At 41.2% G+C, this 23,322-nt stretch overlaps 1 protein-coding gene across 2 annotated transcripts in view; it reads right to left on the minus strand.

Moving 5' to 3' along the window:
• CSMD1 (CUB and Sushi multiple domains 1) overlaps positions 1-18,686 on the minus strand; it is a 1,058,834-nt gene extending 1,040,148 nt beyond the window's left edge. For both annotated transcript variants that reach the window (XM_030269463.4, XM_030269462.4), the window contains exon 1: positions 18,553-18,686. In XM_030269463.4, coding sequence (XP_030125323.4) covers positions 18,553-18,619 — 67 coding nt within the window. In that variant the 5' untranslated portion in view covers positions 18,620-18,686. The remainder of the gene's footprint in view (positions 1-18,552) is intronic.
• Between the last annotated feature and the right edge of the window lie 4,636 nt (positions 18,687-23,322).

Consider the following 23,322-nt stretch of genomic DNA (forward strand, 5'->3'; position numbering starts at 1 on the left):
TGGTCTAGTTAAGCTAGTTTTCCATCCCACAGTTTCTTTACTTTCATGATTATTTCTCTTAACCATTAATCTCAAATGTGGTGTCTTGTCAATGCTTACAAGTAGATTACATCCACTGAATTTCCCTTATCTACAGTGGCAGTAAAATCTTCAAAGAACTGCATCAGGTTATTTAAGCATGACCTCCCCAGACTGAATTTAGGCTGGTTGTCCTTAACCGAACTGATTTTCAAGCTGTTCTTTCACACTTCCTTATGGTAGCTTAATTTTCCTCACAACCCTTGTTAAATTCACTTATGTACAGTTTCTTGGACTGTCTTTAATTTGTTTTCTAAGATTTGCTTCTTTTCCATCTGAAAAATATAATTCCTAGATAGACCTAGCTTAAATTGTCTCAGTAAATAGACTTCTATCCCTCTAGGTTCCTTACTAGCTGTTTAAACACTGATTTTCAAAACTGGTTTTGTTGAAAAAGATCCCAAATATCATAAAATCATGCCCTTTTTTTGTTGTGGTGTGGTTTTTGATTTTTTTTTGGTGTCCTTTTGTATGTGCCATTTCACTACATGCAGTAAAATAGAAGAAACTCTTGCTGTCAATATAGAGTAGTAAAACTAAAAATATTTTTGTCACATTAGATTCATGATGGTGGAGAAGAACTTTCCAGGATGCCCTATTCCTTATCACAGCAAATAGCTATCAAAAGCTTTTCTAAATGCATTCTTCTGTTTACAGGGAGCCAAAATGCAATCCTGAGGGAAATGGACTTGGTGATAAATTTACACATCTGTGTCCTCCAGTCTCAATTACATGACTCCTTATGTCTTGAGGTAAAAATCCATGTAATATTGCATTTTATAAGTGAGGGAATACACTTATGCAGCATATCACTCCAGTATTTCAGAAATCCTGGATGGAAGTTCAAGGTTATGGGCTCGAGTTGCTAGACTTCAATGTGTTAGGATGAAGTATTCCAGACATGGCATCTCGCTGTGTGGCAGGAACTTGCTGGGACTGCTGCACTTATAAACAAAGGCAAAGTTTTTTGCATTATTAGAAAAATTGACAAAGCTTGGAGGATAGTGAATAGTAACTGTTGTACTACCTCCACAAGAGGTTGAAATCACTCAATTCTGTCTCCCTGTCTGAGACACATGTGCACACCTGTATTCATAGTACCTTCATTGCCAAGGTAACTGGGCACCATAAGACTAATGCATGTAAATTTCAAAGGGGAGTGTTCTATCTAGACCTAAATTTTATCTCTCAAATATCAATGATGATTCCAGCAGAGATGTGGCAGATATAAATTGGCATTGCAGGCTTTTTACTAGGAAAAAAAAAAATTGCCTAGGTTTTAAATAAATATGAACCATGGGACAAATTAATCAATCTTCATGATAGTAGCTTACCTCTCTTTATGAGACTGTAGATTTATGTGATGAGCATAATGTGGTGGTTGTTAAGTCCCTAGTGATAAAAGCTATTGATTATTTCTAGAAATTAGCTAAAAATAGGTTTTGCAGCACTTATCTTTTAGGTGCTTACTGGCAAATGAAACGCAAAGCAGTACTCCAAGTTGACTACTTGCAATGCTTCTTTTCATAGAATAATTGAATATTCACCAAGCAAGACAGAAACCAATCCAGAAGCATGACCTGATGTGGTGATTAATGCCCTTCATGTAAGAGGGGATCAGCAGGTGTCCAGTTCCCATTCCAGCAGCTTTTTTAATATTTAATATTGATTTCCTTTAAGCAAGGTTTGGAACTCAAATCTTCTAGCACTAAAGGAAAATTTAACTGGAAAACTTCATGGCCCCAACAAAGGAGAGCCTACGGCAGTCACAGTATATGCTAGGAAAAGAAAAAAAAAAAAAAAAAAGAGGATGAGACAGGCTTTAATTTTCTAAGGAAAGAGGCAGATGAATGATGAATGTAGATTTTTCCAACTGTTATATTACTCTCTATACTGTGGGAAAGTAAGAGGGCACCACTTCTACCCCCAGAAGTATCTTCTGTAAGGCCAAAGTTGGCAGGTGCACTTAAAGTCAGATAAACTGTTTTATTCCCATGGAAGATTATCTATATTGAAGATTACAATGACTGTTCAATAACAGTCATATACAAACTTACACAACCATTCGTATGCCTAGAAATGTAATTTTAGTATCAAAGAATATTTTCTAATGAAAAATAGCCTGTGTAAATTTGTCTGGTTTTGGGGTTAAAGCAGCTGTTGTGTGGTAGTTCAATAAAATCCACGTACTAGATGGAAATATCTTCACAATAAAGGGAAAACCTGATGCCTAAATTCTTTTGTGCATTTACTTATCACAGAGTGTCCACAACATTCATGAAATAAATTAGGAACTCAAGAGTTCAGCATATCTCAGGTCTAGTTCTTGAATTTATACATTCTATTATATTGTATTGGAATAATTACCAGGTTTTTATTTTCTTAAATTTTCAGGTACGTGTACTACACTGTGCACACTGACCTGTATTCTTGCCCCTTCTCAAAAGATAAGCAGTAGTTTTGTTTGCAGAGGAAAAGAGTAAGTAATGCCTTCCTTTCTTGAATAGACTGTGTCAGAAATATTCAGAAATTTCTCCTGTATGGAAATGAAACAGAGCCCTTCATAATGAAGGAAAAAGAACAGTTTTGGGAGACTTACTAACATTAAAGATAGTCTTGTTTCTTCTGTCTCATGCTTTCTTGTTCCCAGTGGTCAGCTGTGCTCTTGCTGAGTATTTATTTTGCATCACTTTGTTTTGTTTTTATCACTTTAGGTTTTTCCACTGACAATTCTGAGAGAAAGAGGTAGAATAAAAGGGAAAATCTGAATCTGTACATCCTCTAGAGCCATCTGAAATGCATGTAGGAAGGCTGCTGTCTTAGGCAACAAGAGAAACAATTCTTTTTCAGACAATAACAGATTTTTTAACATGAAATTGCAACAGGAAACCTATGGATTTGAGCTCATGGAATATCTTGCATGTTTTAAGTGTTGAGCTAAATATCTATCTAGGGGCAGAATTTTCAATGGTTTTGTGTTTTGTTTTGGTTTTTTTTTCCACAATTTGATTTAGATCTGGATCTTGAGAGGGGGTAAATTGATTGATTTAGAAGGCTGAAGTGGTTTCAGTGTTCTCAGTATAACAGACCTCTTCTTAAACCTTTTCTACCAGAAACTCTTGCAGTGTTTTCCTAATATTCATAGAAATTCAGTCCTTCACCAGATCCTATCATTCAGCTTTGTCACACCAGTTTTTACCATGATTTTTCCTAATTGTCCCAGGAAAGAGAACACCATCAAGATATGATTTGTGACAAGGGAAACAATGGATCACAGAAGGGCAAACAGCATACATGGAAGATTAAGGTATTATTTAGTGCATCTTATATTATCATTGAGGTACTAAACACACTCCGTGGAGGTCAACATCAGTGGAAGACCTTAGACCACTAAGAACCTGGTTTGATGTATTCATTTCCCACCAGGACCTAATTTTCCAAGCATTTTCTCTCTCCAGAAATCTCTCATAGGTCAAAATGCTGAACATCACTGTCATCCAGATGGTCACCAGGTAGTCTTTATTATTTATTGGAAAAAAAAAATATTATTATAAGAATAAAAACCAAGTAATAGGATTGGAGGATAAAGGGAAGTGTCTCTTTGTAATGAAATACAGACCATTATTCTTTTAAGTGCATCAGCAGCACTAACTACAATATCACAATCATTAAAAATTATATGAAATGCACTTGGGAATCATGGATTAGTATTGATTGAAGGTAGGTACTCTAAATATCCATATGGATATTTTGCATTTACATGGGAAAAGTATGCAATTTAAAGATTCACATAAATCCTACCTATCTATTAGATGCAAAGTTCTGTGCTGGGTAAAGTATTTCTGAAGAGCTGGAAGTGCTCAGTGAAATGAGCAGGTAGAAGCTTCAAAACAAGCAAAATGCAGTGTTTTTCCACACAGCAGGAATTAAATTGTTTAACAGATTGTCAGAAAGTAGTGTGGTAGTCTGAATTATGAATAGGTTCAAGAACAGATTCATGAAGGTTAAATTTTTTGATGGATGTTGAACATAGATGCAACCTCTGGCTAAGAGTTCTCTAAACTGGCCAGAGGCTGCTAAAATATAAGCCTGTCTATATCTTGCTTCCTGTAATTTTTTTCTATGTATTTGCTAATGGCCATTGTCAGAGAGAAGTTATTTTGGTCTGATTTGATGTGACACTTTTTACATTTTTAAATATGTGAAGACAGAAATTTAGCCAAATTCATAGGATGTACACAAAATCTGGGCACATTTTATATCCCTGACTTAATTCTTCAGGTCTTAAGCGTGCCCTGTGCCCAGCCTTTGTACTGGTTGCCCCCAGTGCAGGAGTCACCACAGACTAGCCCCTGGGCATTTTCTTCCTTGAGAATATTTAACAACCATGTTGGGGAATAATAAAGAAGATATCTTATACTCCTTCAGCAGAAGAGGAATAATAGAGTGACTGGAACAAAAAAGATAAGCTCTTCAAAAGGAAAATTTTAAACAGTAAGGGAAGAAGAAAAAGAAATAGTGTTTAATTATGCAAATCTGATAGTGCCAGCCCTCTTGGTCCTACAAGATGAAAAACATGGTTTCCAGCATAAAACCTATATCAGCCTAGCAGCTGAATTACCATGCCCATGAGAGCATTATAATCAGTTATAATTTGAGACCACATCAGACCTTCCACTGAGGACTATTGCCAGCAGATGTTTCAAGTTTTGAGACATACTACCAGTTCTACTTAGTAGGACTACTTCAGTATTCTTGTGTTACTGGTGGCAAAAAGGGAAATTGATTATGCACTGTTCTCCAGTAAAATAAATGCCAGAAATGGAAATCAGAAAAAAACCCTGAATAATGATTGATGGTTATGAGGGAACTAATCTGAGCTATGTCATCTGTAAAATAAAGGGCAGCATAAAGCTCCTGTGGCCTAAGTTTCAGAAGATAAGGGGTTTTGTTTAATGCTTGTCATACAAGAAATAACATTTCCAGACTTGAGTTTCCTGTCACAATGTTGTCCACATTGTCCATTTCATCTTTCTATGTCCATATAATCCTTTATATCATGGGTCTCTATACTCTGAGATAGTCAATAAAATAAATTAATAAATCACTGCCTAATAGAATTCAAGAACAAATGTAATCATAGAAAAAATATCCTAGAAAAGATTGAGTGAAAGGGGGCAAATGAAAAGAGTAGGTATTTATTTTAAAAAAAGTAGAATAGTCCTGACTGAAAATTACATTAAATGCTGTTGTATTTTTTTATATGAAGCTTTTTATTTGAAATATCTTATCTTCTTCAGTGTCACTACTGAAGAATATGTCAATGAAATATAAGAATGATTTACATTGTCTCTCTATTCTGAATGCTCATCTTTCACCTGACACAGTCTGTCACCACAACGACTCATTTTTTTACATTGGGCAGTGCATTATCCTTCTAGAATCAAAGAGTAGTTTCATTTTTTAATTGAGTTTTTACACTCAGGGGACCTGTTTCTTGTGCACATTTTGGACAACACCTAAGACACCAGCACAACTGATTGGATCTGAACCGCAAACTGCTGTTGAGACAGTAAATAAATGCTTCTGATTTACCTGTACCTGCAAGTACCAGTGTTATGTGACTGCACCAGGTTGGCCCTGACTAGAAGGGGGCTCCAACCAAAGCTGCTCTATCACTCCCATCCTGGACACAGGAGACAAAATATAATGAAAGGTTCATGGATTGAGATGAGGACATGCAGAGATCAGTCACCAGTTACTGCGCTAGGCAAAACATACTCCATTCAGGGAAATGAGTTTAATATATTAACAATCAAATCACAGTAGGATAATGAGAAATAAACCCAACTCTTAAAATACCGTCCCCCCAACCCCTCCCTTCTCTTAGGGCACAAATTCACCCTGATATTTTCACTACATCCTCCTCATAATGATGCAGGGGGAAAGGGAATGGGGATTACAGTCAGTTAATCAGAGATTAGTCTTTGCTCTTCCTTCCTTCTCAGGAGGAGGACTCACACTCTTCCCCTGCTCCACCATGTGATCCATCCCACAGGCAACTGTCCTCCATAAAATTCTCCAGTATGAGTCCTTCCTGGGGGCTGCACTTTTTCACAAACTGCTCCAGCACAGGTGCCTTCCACAGGGTGCAGTCCTTAAGGAACAGGCTGCTCCAGCGTGGGTCCCCTGGAATCAAAAGTCCTGCCAGCAAACCTGCTCCAGTGTTGGCTACCCTTTCCTTGGGTCCGCAGATTTTACCTGCTCCAGTGTGGGCTTCCTACAGGGTCACAGACTGCTTCAGGCATCCACCTTCTCCTCCATGCTCCCCCATGTACCTCCATGGGCTGCAGGGGCACAGATGCCTCACCACGGTCTACACCACATAATGCAGGGGAATCTCTGGCACCTGGAGCACTTCCTACCCTTCCTTCTTCAGTGATTTGGGTGCCTGCAGTTGTTCCTCTCTCACAATGTCAGCTTTCTTCCAGCTGTAGTTGCCATTGCACAGGTTATTTCTCTCTTCTTAACTATGTCCTCTCAGAGGCTCTACCACTGTTGCTAGTGGGCTCAGCTTTGTCCAGAAGTGGGTCCTCCTTGGAACCAGCTAGCATTGGCTCTACTGGGAGAAGCTTATAGAAACTTCTTACAGAAGCCACCCCTGCAGCATCCCTACTACCAAAATCTGGGCATACTATACAGTGATAAAGCACATTCAAAATATTTATACAAATATATCCATTCTGCAAGTATGGTCGGCAGAGTGATGCACAACATCAAAAGTAGTTTAGTACATATTCCACAGTGATAAAACTGGGTAGATACTTTTCTTCCACCAGAGCCTGTCCATCACTTACAAACAACCTGTATTTTAGTTACCATCAATGGAGGATAAATGTGAAAATTATAAATACTCATAGAGGAAATATAAGTGGAGGCTTTACTCCAAATTCAGATTTTTGTTTTCTTTGTAATCACAAAAGTTTTGTTCCAGATTACATCAGATCCAGATTGGCTGTTCATATGTTTAAGGGTTTTTTGTTTGGTTGTGTTTTTCTGTTCTGGTTGTTGTTTTTATGTAAGTCCAGCAGCTTTAAAGAAAAATTTCAACTTCCCTTGAGGAATTCTTCTTCCTAACACAACAATACAACACTGATAGGTTTGGAAACTTTGCTTAATTCAGATACTATTTAGGAGATAACAGTAGTAAATACTTAATATGGTTGTCACTTCATTCCCCTTAGAGCAATCTATTGCATTCAGTCTCTGAAGATTCTAGAGTGTAATAATTAAGTACAGCACAAATTTCTTTATGTTCAAAAGTGCTGAGATCTGCAATTTTCTCTTACGGCAGTGGGAACTGCAGGTATTTGGCACTACAATCTAGGCTCTTGACTGCAAGCACTACCTTGTGCCCTCCTCCCAGCATCCTTAAACTCAGCACTAGGGCTTGAGCTTAGACACGTTTTATTGTTCAGTATGCCCATGTTCTGTTATTCAACAAATGGATCTCCTCTTCCATCAAATATTTTTGAAAAAGAAAGTTGTTTTTCTTTCTGAATGCCCAGCATCTTATGTATCACAAGTACTCCATCTGCACTCCACCCCTTTGTTTCTTTAACAAATATTCTGATAAGTATCATTTTTCTTAACTCTGTGGATAAACTGAGATGCATTACCAGTAAGGTGGACTTACAAATTCAGTAAGGAATTAAGACAGAAATAAAAATCTCTATAAAAGATGAAATCTTGAGTCCTTATTCAGTCAGCTCCCATTCTGAAGGTAAGAGGATAGGAAGGCTTGAGAAAAACAACTGTGCTTGTAGATGTTGAAATTACTGTGGTTCAAACTATCATGAAAATAAAATAGTGTAAAGAAGATACATGTCCAGTTCAGTCACCTTATTCCATATATAGAAAGGATATATCTGCATTTACCACTTCTAACAGGAACTCAGATTTATGGACGCAACAAAAAATATTAAAATCAATTATAAAAATCAATTAGGTTTCTCTGTTTAAAAGGAACTAGTAATTTGAGTATATAAGACAAAAAAGGAAAACAGAATTCACTTTGACAAAACAATTTCTCAATTTTCCTTCTAATGTGATATGACTCATCTCAAATCTATTGCAAAGCGGTAAACAAACTACACCAACACAGTGACCATCATCTGTAAGGAACATTTTAAAAAGAAAACTATTACTGAGCTACTCTTCTTGTCTTCTATACAGAGAAATGTATTTTTCCAGCAGAAACAGCATTTCACATTATCTTCTTTCCATTTACCATGTTTTCATCAGTGCTAACAGCAACCTAAGAAATACCTCATTAAGCCAGTAATTTATTTCTTAGGAACTAAATTAAATTAAATTAGTCTGGACTAGTTTTAGTTCTTTTTCAAAACAGCCTATTTCAATTAAATAACAAGAGGAAAGTTCAGTTTGATTACTAATAACATTTTACAGGGGACTAATCTGGGATAGCTATTTAAATATGCAGACAACAACCTTTTGATTTTAGCTCTCATTCATTGAACTAATGTTATAATTGAAAGTATAAAAAAAATAAAATATTTAGTCCATCTTTGTTCTCTAATCCTTCTGTAATCGAATTACCTCAAAATACCTGCAAGATAAAATACTGTCATGAGGATCAAAATGACAGCTATAAGCTGGGCTCTCCACTATTCATTATCCATTCTTATTTTATGATAACTATTTATTATTATCATATAGTTAATAAATAAAATCTAAGGCACTTGATAATGCATCTGAAGTCAACTTCACTGCCGATGTAAATTATCAGAGATCCACAAAGAGAGTTACATGATGTTATATTTTTTGTAATAGTTCTTGTATGTAGATATTACAGTCTTTTGAGTCAGACCCCTTACAGTGTTAAATGATACTAAATTTAAAAAGAGAGCAACTTCAATTTCCAAAATATCCCCTGATTCATTGCTTTAAAGAAATTACTTTGAAGCTTCTCAGGAGTTGACAAGAAAAATCTAAATTGTCATGGCAACATGGGTTGAAGAAATCCTTCTTTTCTGTTTGCATAGATCATCTCCATGCTATCAGCCTGTTTACTAAATGTTGCTAAAGAAAGCAATTAAAGGTTAATCTTTCCTCAGAACCAAATAAATTATATAACCACTGAAAGCCAGTGGAGTGAGATACATTTCAGATAGGTCAAAAAAATTTGAGGCATCATTTATCTTTAAGCAAAGAACACCAAACTGCAGGGCAGACTACATGCTGGAGGGAAGTGACAACAACCAACCAGGACAGACTTGAGAGGTGGGCCTGTGCAAACCTCCTGAAATTTGATTTGTAAGGTCCTGCACAGGAGTTGAGGCAATCCCAAGCAGAAACACAGGCTGGAAAGATAATGGATTGAGAGCAGCCCTGAGAAGGACGTGGGATGTTGGTGGATGAGAAGTTCAAATGATGCAGCAATGTGCACTTGCAGCCCAGAAAGCCAAATATATCCTGAGCTGCATTGAAAGAAATGGGACCAGCAGTGTGAGGGAGGTGCTTCTGCCCCTCTACTCCCTCTCATAAGACCCTGCCTGGAGAACTGTGTCCAGCTCTGGGCTCCTGACACAGTAATATACCTGTTGGAGCAAGTCCAGAGAAGGCCATGAAGATGGTCAGAGGGCTGTAGCACCTCTTCTACAGAGACAGGCTGAGAGAGCTGGGGTTGTTCCGTGTGAAGAAGAAAACTCTCCAGGAAGACCTTAGAGCACCTTCCAGTACCTAAAGAGGGCCTACAAGCAAGACAGTGAGGGACTTTCCACAAGAGCATGTAGTGTCAGGACAAGGGGCAAAGGCTTCAAACTGAAGGACAGTAGTTTTAGTTAGACATTATGATTAGATTCTTGACTGTGAGGATGGTTAGGCACTGCAACAGGTTGCCCAGAGAAGCTGTGGATATTCCATCCCTGAAAGAGTTCAAAGCCAGGTTGGATGGGGTTTTAAGCTACATGGTCTAGTGGAAGGTGTCCCTGCCCATGGCAAAGAAGTTAGAATGAGGTGATTTTAAAGGTTATTTCCAACCCAAACCATTCTTTGATTCTAAATAGCATTTCTGTGGCAAATTTCATAATAAACTAAGAGTTTGAATATTCTTCAATGTTGCTAGATTTTTTCTAGCATCCTCGTTTCAATGCAAGTTGTTTGTTTGATAATGTGACTATAATAAGGGCAAGATAAAAAACCTTTTAAGGTTAATGAGACTTTTAAAATTCTGTGAGTTCCCCAACCTTTAGATCAGCTCCTAACTAGTTAAAATCTGATATAAAGCAACTCAAACTACTTAACTGATGACCAGAGTCTATGTCTAATTTACCTACTTCTGCATAGAAGAATGTTTTTTTTCCCTACAACTATTTTCAAGTTAACTACATTATGTACCAAGAAAAAAAAAATAGAAGGTTTCTGTATTTTCATGTATGTTAATTAAATTTCACAATAGATTTCACAGGAAAGCTAAACAGAAATAATTGAGTACAGCTAATGATCAAAATGCTACTCCTGCTGCCACTGTTGACTTCGTAAGATCTATTAATACTACATTCTTCTGTGTAAGAGTCACTGCAAACAATGGGTCAAAATGTGTGCTGAGGATATTTATGCGCTGAGATAAAGAAAATCAATTTAATTTCTCGAGAGAGATATCTACAAACGCAGAGGGTCATTGATTGTGATATTAGCAGTTGTTTGATTGAACTGAGATTCTGAAAGTGAATTATAAGATGTTTCCCCTCCCCCTCAAAAAAATGCTTGGTATGACATAATCTATGTATTATAAGAAACATCAGCAGGATACCAATAGAGAATCTGGCTGCTGGGGCAAAGCTAAAATACTGCACTTAGTCACTTGAATGTAGTCAGCTTCTGCATTGATATCCCACAAACATTAGTGAGAACAGTGTGATTTGTCATGACCATTTGTTTCACAGCCAGAAGCATGCAAAATTAGTCTAAAAATAAGTTAAATTTTGTTTTTTTTATTTTATAAAAGTGGCTTTTTCAGACATTTCACTGTTGCGAAAATATAATTCTTTCTTTCCTCTTTTTTTTGCCCTCACAGTCACCTGCATTTTGTTGCTAGGTTCAGGGCAAGGCAGGTTCTGTAAGCTCATGTATATTCCTGAACTATCTAGCCACTTGCTTCCTAACATCAGCTGCTTCTTGCCAAAGTGACCTTCCTGTTCCTTGCAGCTCCATCTGTGCTGTTCAGCAGCAGCACCCACAGTAGCCGGGGTGTGGGTCCCGAGTTCCGTGGTGGGTGTTAGATGCACCATGACCTCAGGCTCAGCCCCAAGGCACTTGAGGCAAGCTCAAGCACAATGCCCAAAGCCAAGCCTGAGATCCCAGCCGTGTACTCCGGATACACTCTGCAAAGCAAGCCAAGCTAAGCCATCCATTTTAGAAGCCAGCATTGCAAGCACAGTGAGAACACTTTAAATCCATGGCACAGCTGGGCCAGTATTTAAAAAAGAAAACAACCTGTTTGTGGTCCCCAGTGTTTAGGCCCACCTTTTAACCCAACTTTCAAGTACAGGGCAAGGCTGGCTGCACTTATTTCCCTAGTGCACTGTAAATTGGTTGTGTTTCAGCACCAGTGTAAGTAAAAAAGGTTTGAATATCTGTGTTCTTTTAGTGTTTATGTGTGAACACAATATGGCAAGTAATGCAGGTCAGAAGAAGTAAACAATGCTTTATGCAATATTGTATCGTGGCTATATTTGATCTGGAAATCATAGGATTGGTGAGGGGAAAAAAATATTCCTAGACCCAGATTCACTCTGTGACAAATTTCAAATGTTTGCTGCAAACATCAGAATTATAAGAACACTTTTTCTCTGGGAAAAAAAATAAAAGAACAAAAACACACAAAACAAAAAAGAAAAGGAAAAACAAAAACAAAAACCCAAGTAAAACTATCAGACAAGAAAGAAGAAATAAAAAAATAAGAACTTTATGTTTGGCAAAATTGCATTAAAAAATACCATTGCCTTGCAACTGAACACAAGGCATGAAGCAAGTACTGCAAAATGGAATTTTTAAATGCTGACCATATTTCATGCAAATTCGCAAAACAAACACTGCATAGAAAGTTTTATTCATTGTAATTTATTCAGGTCTGTGTCAGCTGCAGTGCTGCACATGTTTCTTTTGGAAAGCCACTGTACAACACAGACATGAATACAGAACATGATTCTGTACTTCAGTATCCATAGGATACTGTAAGACAGATACAAAACATCCAGAGACTAAAATGATACTTGGTTTCTCTGTGTATTGTCCATAAGGTCTTTAAAGGAAAATGCAGGGAAAAAAAATGAAGGTAGAGGTCAGATGCTCAGAGATACCAGAGATAGTGTTTAAAAACAAATTGCTTCCACATATACATAAATATATTAATATTATAAAGGTTTATTGCTGTGATTCACCCAGTTTTCCTTTTTTAAAATCATTCATGGATGTAAACGTTGTCATAAGTTCTCATCCACAAGAGCAAAAATTAGACAGGGTCTAACTCCACCATTCAGCTCCAATATCTGCTTTGTCTGGATTCTTTGGAGTAGCAATCTGTTCAAAAGTAGCCAATTAAGCTATTTCTGAAATCAATCCAAATTTCAGTTTCCAATGCAGCAAAATTGGGCTCTTAGAATTGCCTGAAGTTGCCTTTTACTGGACATGGATGAGACAAAAAATTTACTTGAAAGAAGTCAAATCACTTTTTCAGAATTTGCATGAATTTATCATTAAAATGCTTCATTAAATAATTAAAAATCTGTAAGAAACTGTGATTAATTTTTATTATGGATATTAAGCATTACTATAATTGCTAAAATTTGTGGGGTTTTTTCTGGTTTTTTCTTTTTTTTTTTTTTTTTTTGCTAAAAGCAGATCATTCATGATATTCTGATTAATCAAGAGTTCTGGTAAATCATCAGCAATGCAAGAGTGATTAAATCTTGCTTTGTCCTTTAAATGAGTCTGCCCTCTAGGTAAAAATGGCAATAAACTACCATCACTTTATTTTCTTTTTTTTTTTTTTCCTATATGAGAAAGAAATGCAGAAAAAGTTATTGTCGCTGAGAAAGTAAGACTTGTACTTAGAAATAAGATGCATTATTACTCTTGAAAGAGTGCATACATGCCTCTGTTTACCATTCAGTTACTAAATGCAGAAAACAGATATATGTTGCCTTTGGGTGTCAATATAACACTAACAATAATCTGAGTTATCTGTGAAAGTAATTATTCCTCTGAGAAATGCTTGTAACAAATACAATGTAGATTTTCTTAAATGCAATAGAAATGTCATATAGTGGAGTGAGGTCTTTCATCCAGCCAGAACAAAGATGTGTCAGGACAAAGAAAGATCTCACAGTTTTCCTCAGGCATTAATGCCATTTTTTCTCCTATTTCTTAAGTTTGTGGTTGATAAAAAATGGTTTAAGGGAAATTACAACTGACATAGAAAAGTAAAACTTCTAAGTAAAAGAAAGTGATTCATACACATTAGCAGAATTTCTGTATGATTCTTATTCTTTGCTCACTGCAAAAATTGGAAGAACATACAATTTATCTCAGTCTAATATGGCTAATTTTGCAGCCATATAGAGAACTAGAGGCCAGATTCTTATTCTGTGACCCTGACTTGAATCCAGTTGTACACTTGAGTTTTATTAGAGATCAGGTTTCACACTTAAGCTACTGCTCTGGCGAATCACGCAGTTAAACCAGCAGCTCCCCTTCCCGCACTGCCTCCCCTGCCGGCCGCGTGTGCTCACACGGAAAGCTGCTTGACAGCAGAATAATGTCATCATGGCCAAAGAGAAACACCATGGTTCAATACAGATTTGAGCAAGATGAAATTAAATTTTATCTTTAAATCCACCGGAGGTTTTATACTGTGACACTATCAAGCAGTCACTTCTCCAAGGAAAGGTTACAAGGAGGAGTTTAATGTGATGGTGTACGGATTACATCTTGAAAAAGTTGAAAAAAGTGGTCCCTGAGGCTTTTCAGCCTTTCTATAGAGCATCGTAAATCTTGAATGCATAACTCAAAATATTTACAGTTTCAGATTGCTCCTAATTTGTGTGGACAAGAGTTTTTATTAGTGTAAATGCTACAGAAGCATAGGTGCCATAGATGTCTTTTTAAAAACTTGCCAGTATCAATGCATATGTAATACTAATACCACATCATGAGTAAAAATTAGATAAAGTGTTTATATGGACAAGCAGTCTGCAGGGGGAAAAATGACGCCTGCCCTTCCCAAATAAAAAAATCTCCATTATCTGATCAAAATCATATATGTCTGTATAAAGGGACATGAGAGTGAGAGTCAGTAAAATAGACAGATCTGTAGTATAGACAATCTGCAGAATGGTTATCTGTACAAGTCAGAGATGGTTCTGAAGTGGCCTCACAGATTTCAATATATCCTGAAGTTCCATTTGTGCTTATGTCTTCATGTGCCTGTAAACCATCTCCAGGTTCTCACACCAGTATCCTGTTACACACACACACACCAGAGAAACTGAAAAATCTTTACTGGTTTACAGTGGGAATTCAAACCTCAAGTACGAGTTCATGAGTCTAAAATGAGTGTTTAGAGAGTCTTTGTGACATTGATATGCTCTCCACTACATTACATTCAAGTTGACCAAGTTTCCTATTCCTATACATAGTTAAGGACATCATACACATATCTCAATGCAAAAAAATAGTGCAGATACAGATCTTACCAAAAATTAAATGCATTTTTACCTTAAAATATTACATGGTCAGAGCTGGATATTCTCTACTATGCCTTTCTATGGCAAATTCCTCATTGAGCTGGAGGATGGAGAATGCATCCATCAAATGCTTGGTTTTACAGCTGGGTGTTCAATACCTTGCCCTGATGTTCTTTTAAATTTTTTTTTTTTTCAGCTCATTTTCCCAAGAATTACTTTAGTCTTCTCTGGAAGAGAATGGAGCCCCTTAGAGAGACCAGCCTCACAGTTTGAAAAGCACTATTTTGGAGGAAAAAAAAAAAAGACTTTAAAACAGAAAAACACTCTCAGTCCAACAGGAGTAGGCCTTAAACAGAGTGATAACTTTGTGTGATGTTATACAAATTATTTTGACAAAGTGATAGCAGCAAACAGAAGGTATATAAAAAATGAAAAAGAAGGTACATAAAATGTTTTGGGTCTAATTAAAAAAAAAAAAAAATCCTGAGCTGAAGATGTGAGAGTCCTTTTACTGTCTGTATCTAATTTAAGAACAGAAATGTTTTCCCTTTGTTATTTACATTAATCTGAATTATACCTCTGCACATAAGACTGCTTATGTACATTTAGTTTGAGGCAATTAGGCGGCAACCAAGGTGCTGTATTTGGTTTTCTAAACACGTCCAGGAAATTACCTTGAAAACATGTACTAGAACAACTCTAGGTATTAAGCAGTATGTACTTCTACTGAATATAGGTTCTACCAAATATAGGTTGTCTATAGACCTTAGGTCACAGCAGAAATATCTTTTACTCTTTTTTTTTTTTTTTTTTTGTGAATTTTAGTCTGAATTGAGTCTAAATCTACTATTTGTTCAATACCAGTATGAATTTTTACAGAAATTATACTGATGTGTTTTGTCTTTCAAGAAAAACAGTGGGTTCTTTATGTTTTTGTTACAATATAACATATCAGAATTAGCTAATGGCTCTACAAACAAGCCCATCTTAACATGCATAGCTGAACACTGTGCCGTCTGTCTTGTTGAAGCGTAATTGCTGTGAGAGGGTAGCTCCTGGGAAAGCGGTTCCTTTAAATGACTCCATACTAATTTCCCTTGATTTAAAGCACAATGAACAGGGAAGAACTCCCCAAATGTTTTACAAAATGCTCAGGTCCATCAATCAGATTAAACCAGTCCAAAGATATGTGTAGAACTGCACCCCAAGTCTACCACAGTCAACAAAGATGAATGTTCATTGTCATCCTTCCTTGTTCCTTAAAAAAGTTACAGAAAATTCCACAGCAACAAAGGGTTTCCATTTCATTTTATAACGAGGAACAATGTGGAAAGCAATCCACCTGTCATTTTACTGAAAGATATGGGAACGCCTGTGGCAACACCTCCAGAAATTCAGCGCTTGTTTCTTTTTTCGCTTATAAAATCCCCAACCAAGCAAAACCTGGGTGATTTCCTTTTACAGTGACCATAGGATTTGATAGCAAAGGGCTGGTAAAACAGAGTTCCGAGAATCTAATAAGTAAAATGATTTTGTGTGCTCCTGAAACCCTGTGTCTTTACGTAACTAAGGAAGGAGATTTTTCACTCTCTAAAGCATAAACGTAATATCAGCCTCAGGATTACATTTGACTAAATATAGATACCTGTGCTCAGTTGCCTGGGAAGGTAAAACGGGAAGGAATTATGTCAACTGTCCCCGATGGTTTCCCCTTCAACCTGTTGTTTGACTTGAGTATTAAGCCAGTCTTTAGCCTTTAAGTGGGTGTGTTCACATTAAGCAGGTATAATGACATTCTGCAGAGCAGCATCAGAGGCAGAGGCAGTGCCCAAACGTTCCTGGCAAAGCCTTTGTATGCAAGCAAAACACGTCGGATCGCCGCTGAATAACCATGATCCAGCCTCCAGCTTTTCGTATGTGCTGTCAGCCATGAAAAGAAAACACTTAAATGTCAAACGACATAGCCGGCTACAGTGTATTTAACAGACGAGTGGCGGGTGTCGGCCCGGCCCGGGAGCGGCGTGGCCGCGGCAGCAGCTGCCCCTCGTCCCGCGGTCCGGGCCCCGAGCGCGGCTGTCGGGGCAGCCCCGCCGGCGACCCGGAGCTCCCGCCGGGCCGGGCCGGGCCCGGGGCAGCGCCGGGCGCCCGGCACGTGCGGGGCGGGGACCGGTTAAGGAGGCACTGGGGGTGTGGGGGTGGGGATGCTGGAAGTTTGGGTAGGGCGGCCACGCCGAGAAGCCCCCGCCCGCCCCGGGCTGTGTGTGCTGCCGGGCACAGCCCCATCTCTAGGAGCCGCGGATTCACAGCCCGAGAGAGCCGTGCGCCTGTCGCGCCTCGCTCCCTTCCCACAGAGGGAGCCGGGTGGCGTTGCCCGGTGGACCGCGGCAGTGGCAGGATCCGGGCGGAGGAGGGATGCCATCGGGCTGCTGCGGAGCCGCAGCCGCTCCTGCGGACCAAGCAAAGCTCCTGCCCGGCTCCCCGCAGCCCGCGCTGGCCTCCACCGCCTCTTTCTTGCAGATCACGGCCGGCGACTACCGGAGGGAAGGCGCCCTGCCGTGCCGCCCAGGCGGACGAGGGAGCCCGGCCGTGAGCATCCGCAGGACGGGGAAGGCTCCAGCCTCGCCCGCCAGCCCGGGGGCCGCGATAGCCCTGCTTCCCCCTCTTCAGCCGCCCCCGCACTGAAAAGAGCAGTGAGAAAAATAAAATGGTGGGAACGATGTAAAGCGCCTTGGAAGGGTTAAGGGAGAGTCAGACAGTACAAACCGCAAGGGGAACCGTCATCCCGGAGGCAGGCAGAACAACCGGGAGCGAGGTGGGAGATGACAGAGGCTGTATCGGGGACAGGTGCTCAGCTGTGAGCTGCCTCACTCCCTCCCTCTCTCTCACACACACACAAATTCGCATCGCTCCCAGCAGGAAAAAGCGCAGGGCTAATGAGAGGCGAAGTGAATAATGGGGAAGTTGTTGTCTCCAGCGATGAGGCAAGTAATGGGGCTGAGGCCAGCACTGAAGTTGTGTAACCAAATTCTCTACCGTCACCCCCTCGTTTCTCCACCCTCCCCCGTTGATTTTAAGAAGAAACCCAGCTGAGGCGGGGAGACTCTCTCCACCGCACAGCCAGCAGAGAGGAGTCCTCTTCCCTCAGGCACGGGCAGGCAGCTGGCGGAGGTGTCCCCAGCGCCCCATCCCCGCCTCCGCGCAACTTGCGGGGAGCGGAGCCGGCTGAAAGCAGGCGGAGGCGGCTCTCCGCGACCACCCACTCCGCGCTCCCCCTTGAGCACGGCAAAAGCCGGGGAGGCGGGAGGAGGGGAGATCCAAACTTGCCAGCCCGGGGATTGTCCCTCACACGGCAGCGAGTGCCGTTCGTGCGTGCGCGGAGAGCGAAGTGTTCCCAAACTCCGGCGCTGGCCAGGCGGCTGGATGCGCACTGTTCCGCTCGCGGCGTCGCAGCGGCCGCTGCCCAACTCCAGGGGGCTGGTTTCTCCCGGGAGAAGTGACCGGCCGAGAGCAGAGCCCTCGGGGAACACCGGCGGGAGGTGGGAGGCAGGGAGAAGGGAGACCGGGCTCGAGGAGACCGCTGTTTGCCGGCGCAGAAACGAAGCGAGGGAGAGAGCTCGCTCAACCGAGCGGCAGAGATTTAGCTGAGGGGTTATGAGTGCCGTAGCCACAGCCTACACGAATGCAATGCAAGAAACCCGAATCTTACCCTGAGCTGCAGTGAGGAGCCCCGCGCAGACAACCAGCAGAGACTTGAATTTCCTCCACGCAGTCATGTCTGCAGTTATTCCACACACACACACTCTCACACAAAACCCTCGGCGGCTCTTCTCGGCTGCGACCGTGTCCTCCGAGCGGCAGCGGGGCTAAGGACAGCGCCAAATAAGCACCACAGGGCGAGGAGAGGCGGAGAGGAGCGGTCCGGGTCCCGAGCGCCGCGCAGCGCCCGGCGCCTCCTGCAGGACTGCGCGGGCGGCTCGCTCCGCTCTGCTCACAGACAGCATCAGTCCCGCGCCGCGGCGGGGCTGCGCCGCTCAGCGCCCGCGGAGCCCCGGCGCCGCCGGCCCGCCGCCCGCCCAGGGGAGGGAGGGCACCGAGGGAGGGAGGGGAGGCACGCCCGGGGCCGCGGGCGGCGAGGCATGCACGGCCGCCGGCGGGGAGAGCCTGGCAGCGGCGGCGTCGGCAGGAGAGGGATGCGGAGAGTGCGATGAAGAGGAGGAGGAGAGGGAGGAGGAGGAGGAGGAGGAGGAGAAGGAGAGAAGGGGAGGGAGGGATCGCGGCGAGAGTAGCGCAGGCAGCGCAGCGGAGCGGCTGCCAGCCACACGAGAAGCCGCCACCGCCGGACTCAACCAACCCTTCCCACGGAGAGGGGACGGAGCCGGCGCTGTGCAGCCGGCGCTCGCCGAGCCCGCAACCTCTCCGCGCCGCCGGACGGCCCCGCACGGCCTCCCGGGGCGGCCGCGGCCTCGGCCCCCGCCCCGGCCGCGGTCCCGGGCGGCTGCTGCCGGCCGCCGAAAGGCCCCAGGGGAGCGATGGCTCTCCCCGGGCCCGGTGTCCCCCGGCGCGGAGAAGGGTAGTGGCTGTAGGGCTACACCTGCCCGGGAGGCTGCTGCGATTCCCCGGTGTCTGTCCCCCAGCTCTGCCTGCGGTTCGCCACATGCGGGGTGCGAGAGGTGCCAGTGCTGGGGTCCCTCGTTCTAGGTGAAATTACCCTCTGCTTTCGTCCCCGCTCTTGAGAGAAGAAGGCTTTTAGGTCCAAAATGTGCCTTGCTCGTTCCTTCTAAGATGTTCATCAGAACAAGCTGTTCCTGAGAGGAAGGAGACAAGCCAATATCTCCTTGCAGAACACTGCTTTGTCTTTATGTTGCCATTCTCCAGAGCTCCTGTTGCCAAGAGGAATTTCTGCCATTAACCATCCTTTCCAAAAGTAAAGGAAAACCAATCAAAATACGACATGGCAGTATGCACCAGAGGCTTCCCCACCACCAGCCTGGAGCAGGCAGGGTTGGTTCCTTGAGCCCGAGGTAAAGGAAATGGGGACCCAAGGTTGTCTTGTCACAGGTCCCTGTGCTCCATGATCCCAGCAAGGGTTTCTGTGACAGGCCTGCCTTCAAACGGGGGGCAAAAACGTGCCCAACCCTGACTTTCAATATAGTATGAAGTGTCACCATCACTGCATGCTGGGCCTGACTCCATAATTAATGCTTACCTATACCCTTAATTAAAAGACAAAGGCTTATAGGAAGGAAAGACAGAAACACAAGCCCTTTCGGAAAGGTAGTTTCAAGGTGGTAATTATTCACTTACGTGGGGAAATATGCAAAGTTGTTTTCTCATTGTAAGTTGCATGAAGGTGGTGAATGGGCACCGAACGAGGTAGACTGACTTTGTAATAAGCTTTTATTTATGTAAAAACGTTGTGGTTCTCACTCAAAAAAAAAAAAAAAAAATTAAAAAATTAAAAAAGCAGAGCCAGGCAGGATGCCGAGCCAGACGTGGCATTGCTGCCATCTCGTGGCAAGCGCTCCCTCCCTGCCGGGCCAGGCCTGCAGCCCCTTCACTGCCTTTCCCGACAAGTCCCAAACGCACTGCCCTCCAAACACTTCCACAGAAGGGATCTGGTTTTAGTTAGCATTCATCCATATTTTAAGAACATCTCCGGGACTCATTTTTTTTTCCATTCGTGAAAGTAAAATTGTGCTAATACTTGTTAGTACCAGACATCATGTAACCAAGCTGCTGTGCAGAATTCCCCAGTCAGAGCTGCTTAGGCTCTTCCACTTATCCTTGTCAGAGGACTGGGGGGAGTTTGCTAAAGATTGTAAGAAAGATAGAAATGGGCATTAAACTTAAGCTGAGAGTTACTTTCTGGCATCCAGTAGTCTGAGGCTCAGATTTTTTAAATGAGCAATAGTTTGCATTGCATCCAGCCGAATAATTTTTTTGTTTTGTTTTTTTTGTATTGTCTGTTAAGTTGGGATAGTTGAAAAATCACAAATAAACACCATTTATAGCTGCCTGTGTCTAGTTGAAACCAGTAATGATGGTATAATTTTTTGCTGTGCTGTTTCAGTAAGCACTCTTGAGAAGTTGCTGTTTAATCCTACTTATGGCAGATTCTGCCAAAGCTCCAGTATGATATAATATGTGCCTTCTTGGTCTCAACTCACACAGCATAGATTTACTGTATCCAAGGCCTTCTGTTCTGAGGCTTTTCAGAGCTTCGCTGAGCTTTTGGGACCCAATTCCTTCTCTTTTGAGCTATACAAGTGTTAATTTCTTCCCTTCATAGCACCTAGATAAGGTGAAATAACTAAGCACCACAAGCAGTGTAACTGCAAAAGATGCCTTCTCTCCTTTCTTACATCCTGTGACAGTAAACCATAGCACATAAACATTGTCGGCCTTTAGCATGTTACCATTTGTCACTGAGACAGTGCCTTACAGAGATAAACAAGATACAAACTGCTCCCCCGCTCCCCCCTTCCTCCCCCCACCCCCCATACCTCCCCGAGAATATTTCAGCCTCTCAACAGACTTGGGTAGCTGTCACAGTGACTTTTACAAACCTTGTGTGAAATAATTTTTCTTTCTCCAAAGCCAAGAAAGACAGAAGATGACTCTGGAACTGAAGCATGGCATTCCAGGAGGAGTCTCCACCAACCTGACTTGAGTTCAGTGTGGAACTGCAGTACCTAAACATGGTAATTACAGAATATGATCTAACCTAATGACTGTAATCTCTCTGTTGTATATTAAGTACCTAATGTACTACCATAAAATCCACAAATTTATGAGTTTGAACAGAGGTAATATTTCTTTCTATTCCCTATGGACGGTATGGGGAGTGTATATGTCAAGACTATTTGTACTAATCAGGGTGATTTAAAAGTAGCTTGACAAGGATTTATTTTCAGTTGAGAGCGTGTCCTTTTGTTCCTCTGTGCCATATAAAACAAAGGTCTGAAAAGTTAAATTTCCTCTTTTCTTTTAATTTTTTTTTCAGCTTGCTATGTTAATAATATTGAATCCATATTTCCATGTTGTCATTTTATGGGAGGAAGAAACATCTTTCAAGAATATTTGCATCTATCCAAGACAAACTACAGATTCAGAACATATCTGAAAATATTCCACATACTTATTAAAAAGGGATGTTTGTAGGAACCCATAGCCACAATCTGTACTTACCACTGGGCACAGAAGTCTGTAACTTTCTGCCAGAAGATTATTGTGAAGTTCAAAATGTAAAAACTCAAAAATTCAAAATATTATACTGGGAAAAAAAATCTATAAGTAGATAGTCTTCAGCAAAACTATTTATTTAAAACTATAGAGATTTAGTGTGAGGAAGTCAGAAAATAGAACAGTGTTCTCCATGAGCAACTTCATCCAAATGGTTTTTTGTCACATAAGCTCTTTAGTTGTGAACAAAAACAGAGACCAAAATTCCAAATACTCTCACTTAGCACATTTTCTTTTCAAGAATTCTGGTTTCAGATTTGAAACATTTAATGACTTCTTTAGTCATAACAGTCTTCTAGGCTGGAACAATGAAAAAAATATTTATATGTACATATGTTCCTAACCCAAATTTTTTATACCATAAAGAATAAAAAGGAGGTCATGCCACCCACAGTCTGTCTACAGTCAAAAAATTTGTTTCTTGGGCTTAGATTGGACTCTGCTTTCTCTTTATGGTAGTATTGTGCTGAAATTAGAATTTCTTCTTAGGCTGACAATAATGATGATGTCTGCAATATCAGTTACAACTGCATCATTATTTTATATACTACCAGCAGAGGCCAATAAATGTAAGTATCTGTAGCCTTCTAAACTTGTGAAAGAAGGAGAAAACAGGCTGTCAAGCAGGATACTTCAAGGGAGTATTGGTCAGCAAAGTGGATATGATAGTGTTGTTCAAGAGGGCCTGGGTGGCCTGCAGCTGCTCTGCTATGTTGTATTCCCCTGTGGAATGCTTCGTTTAGAGGGAACAGTTGGCAAAAGCGTTGCATTGGGAAAATATAAGTTGCCTGTTTTAAAGTACTGTCAAGCACTACTTAGCTCCTCAGGGGCAGACTATAACACACTTTCTTTTCAGAGAACCTAGGCTCATCCCTTCTGTCCTTAAGGTGACATTAATAATTGATGTTAGGAAGATGAGTCTTCTGAAAGACATTTCTGCCTTTGAGGGGAGGTGAAATTTGTAGGTAGTAGCCTTCAGGATGCCTGTAGGAGACAACATCAAGATCATTATTCTACTATGGAACTGTTTCTCAGTTTCTCATTTTTTAGCTTTGGAGGGTTAACAGGGGAAAAGGGAACTTTGTTGTAGTTCAAGGAAAAAAGATTATTTGTTTTCTTGTTGAGCATAAGAAGATCCTGCAAAGCATAATGTATGACTATGCAAGGCTAACAACGTGGGTAACAGTAGCTAGGATAATGGTCTAAATAGACAAGTAAGTCAGTATCTTGACAG

This window comes from Taeniopygia guttata, chromosome 3 (genome assembly GCF_048771995.1).
Source record: "Taeniopygia guttata chromosome 3, bTaeGut7.mat, whole genome shotgun sequence".
NCBI lineage: Eukaryota > Metazoa > Chordata > Aves > Passeriformes > Estrildidae > Taeniopygia > Taeniopygia guttata.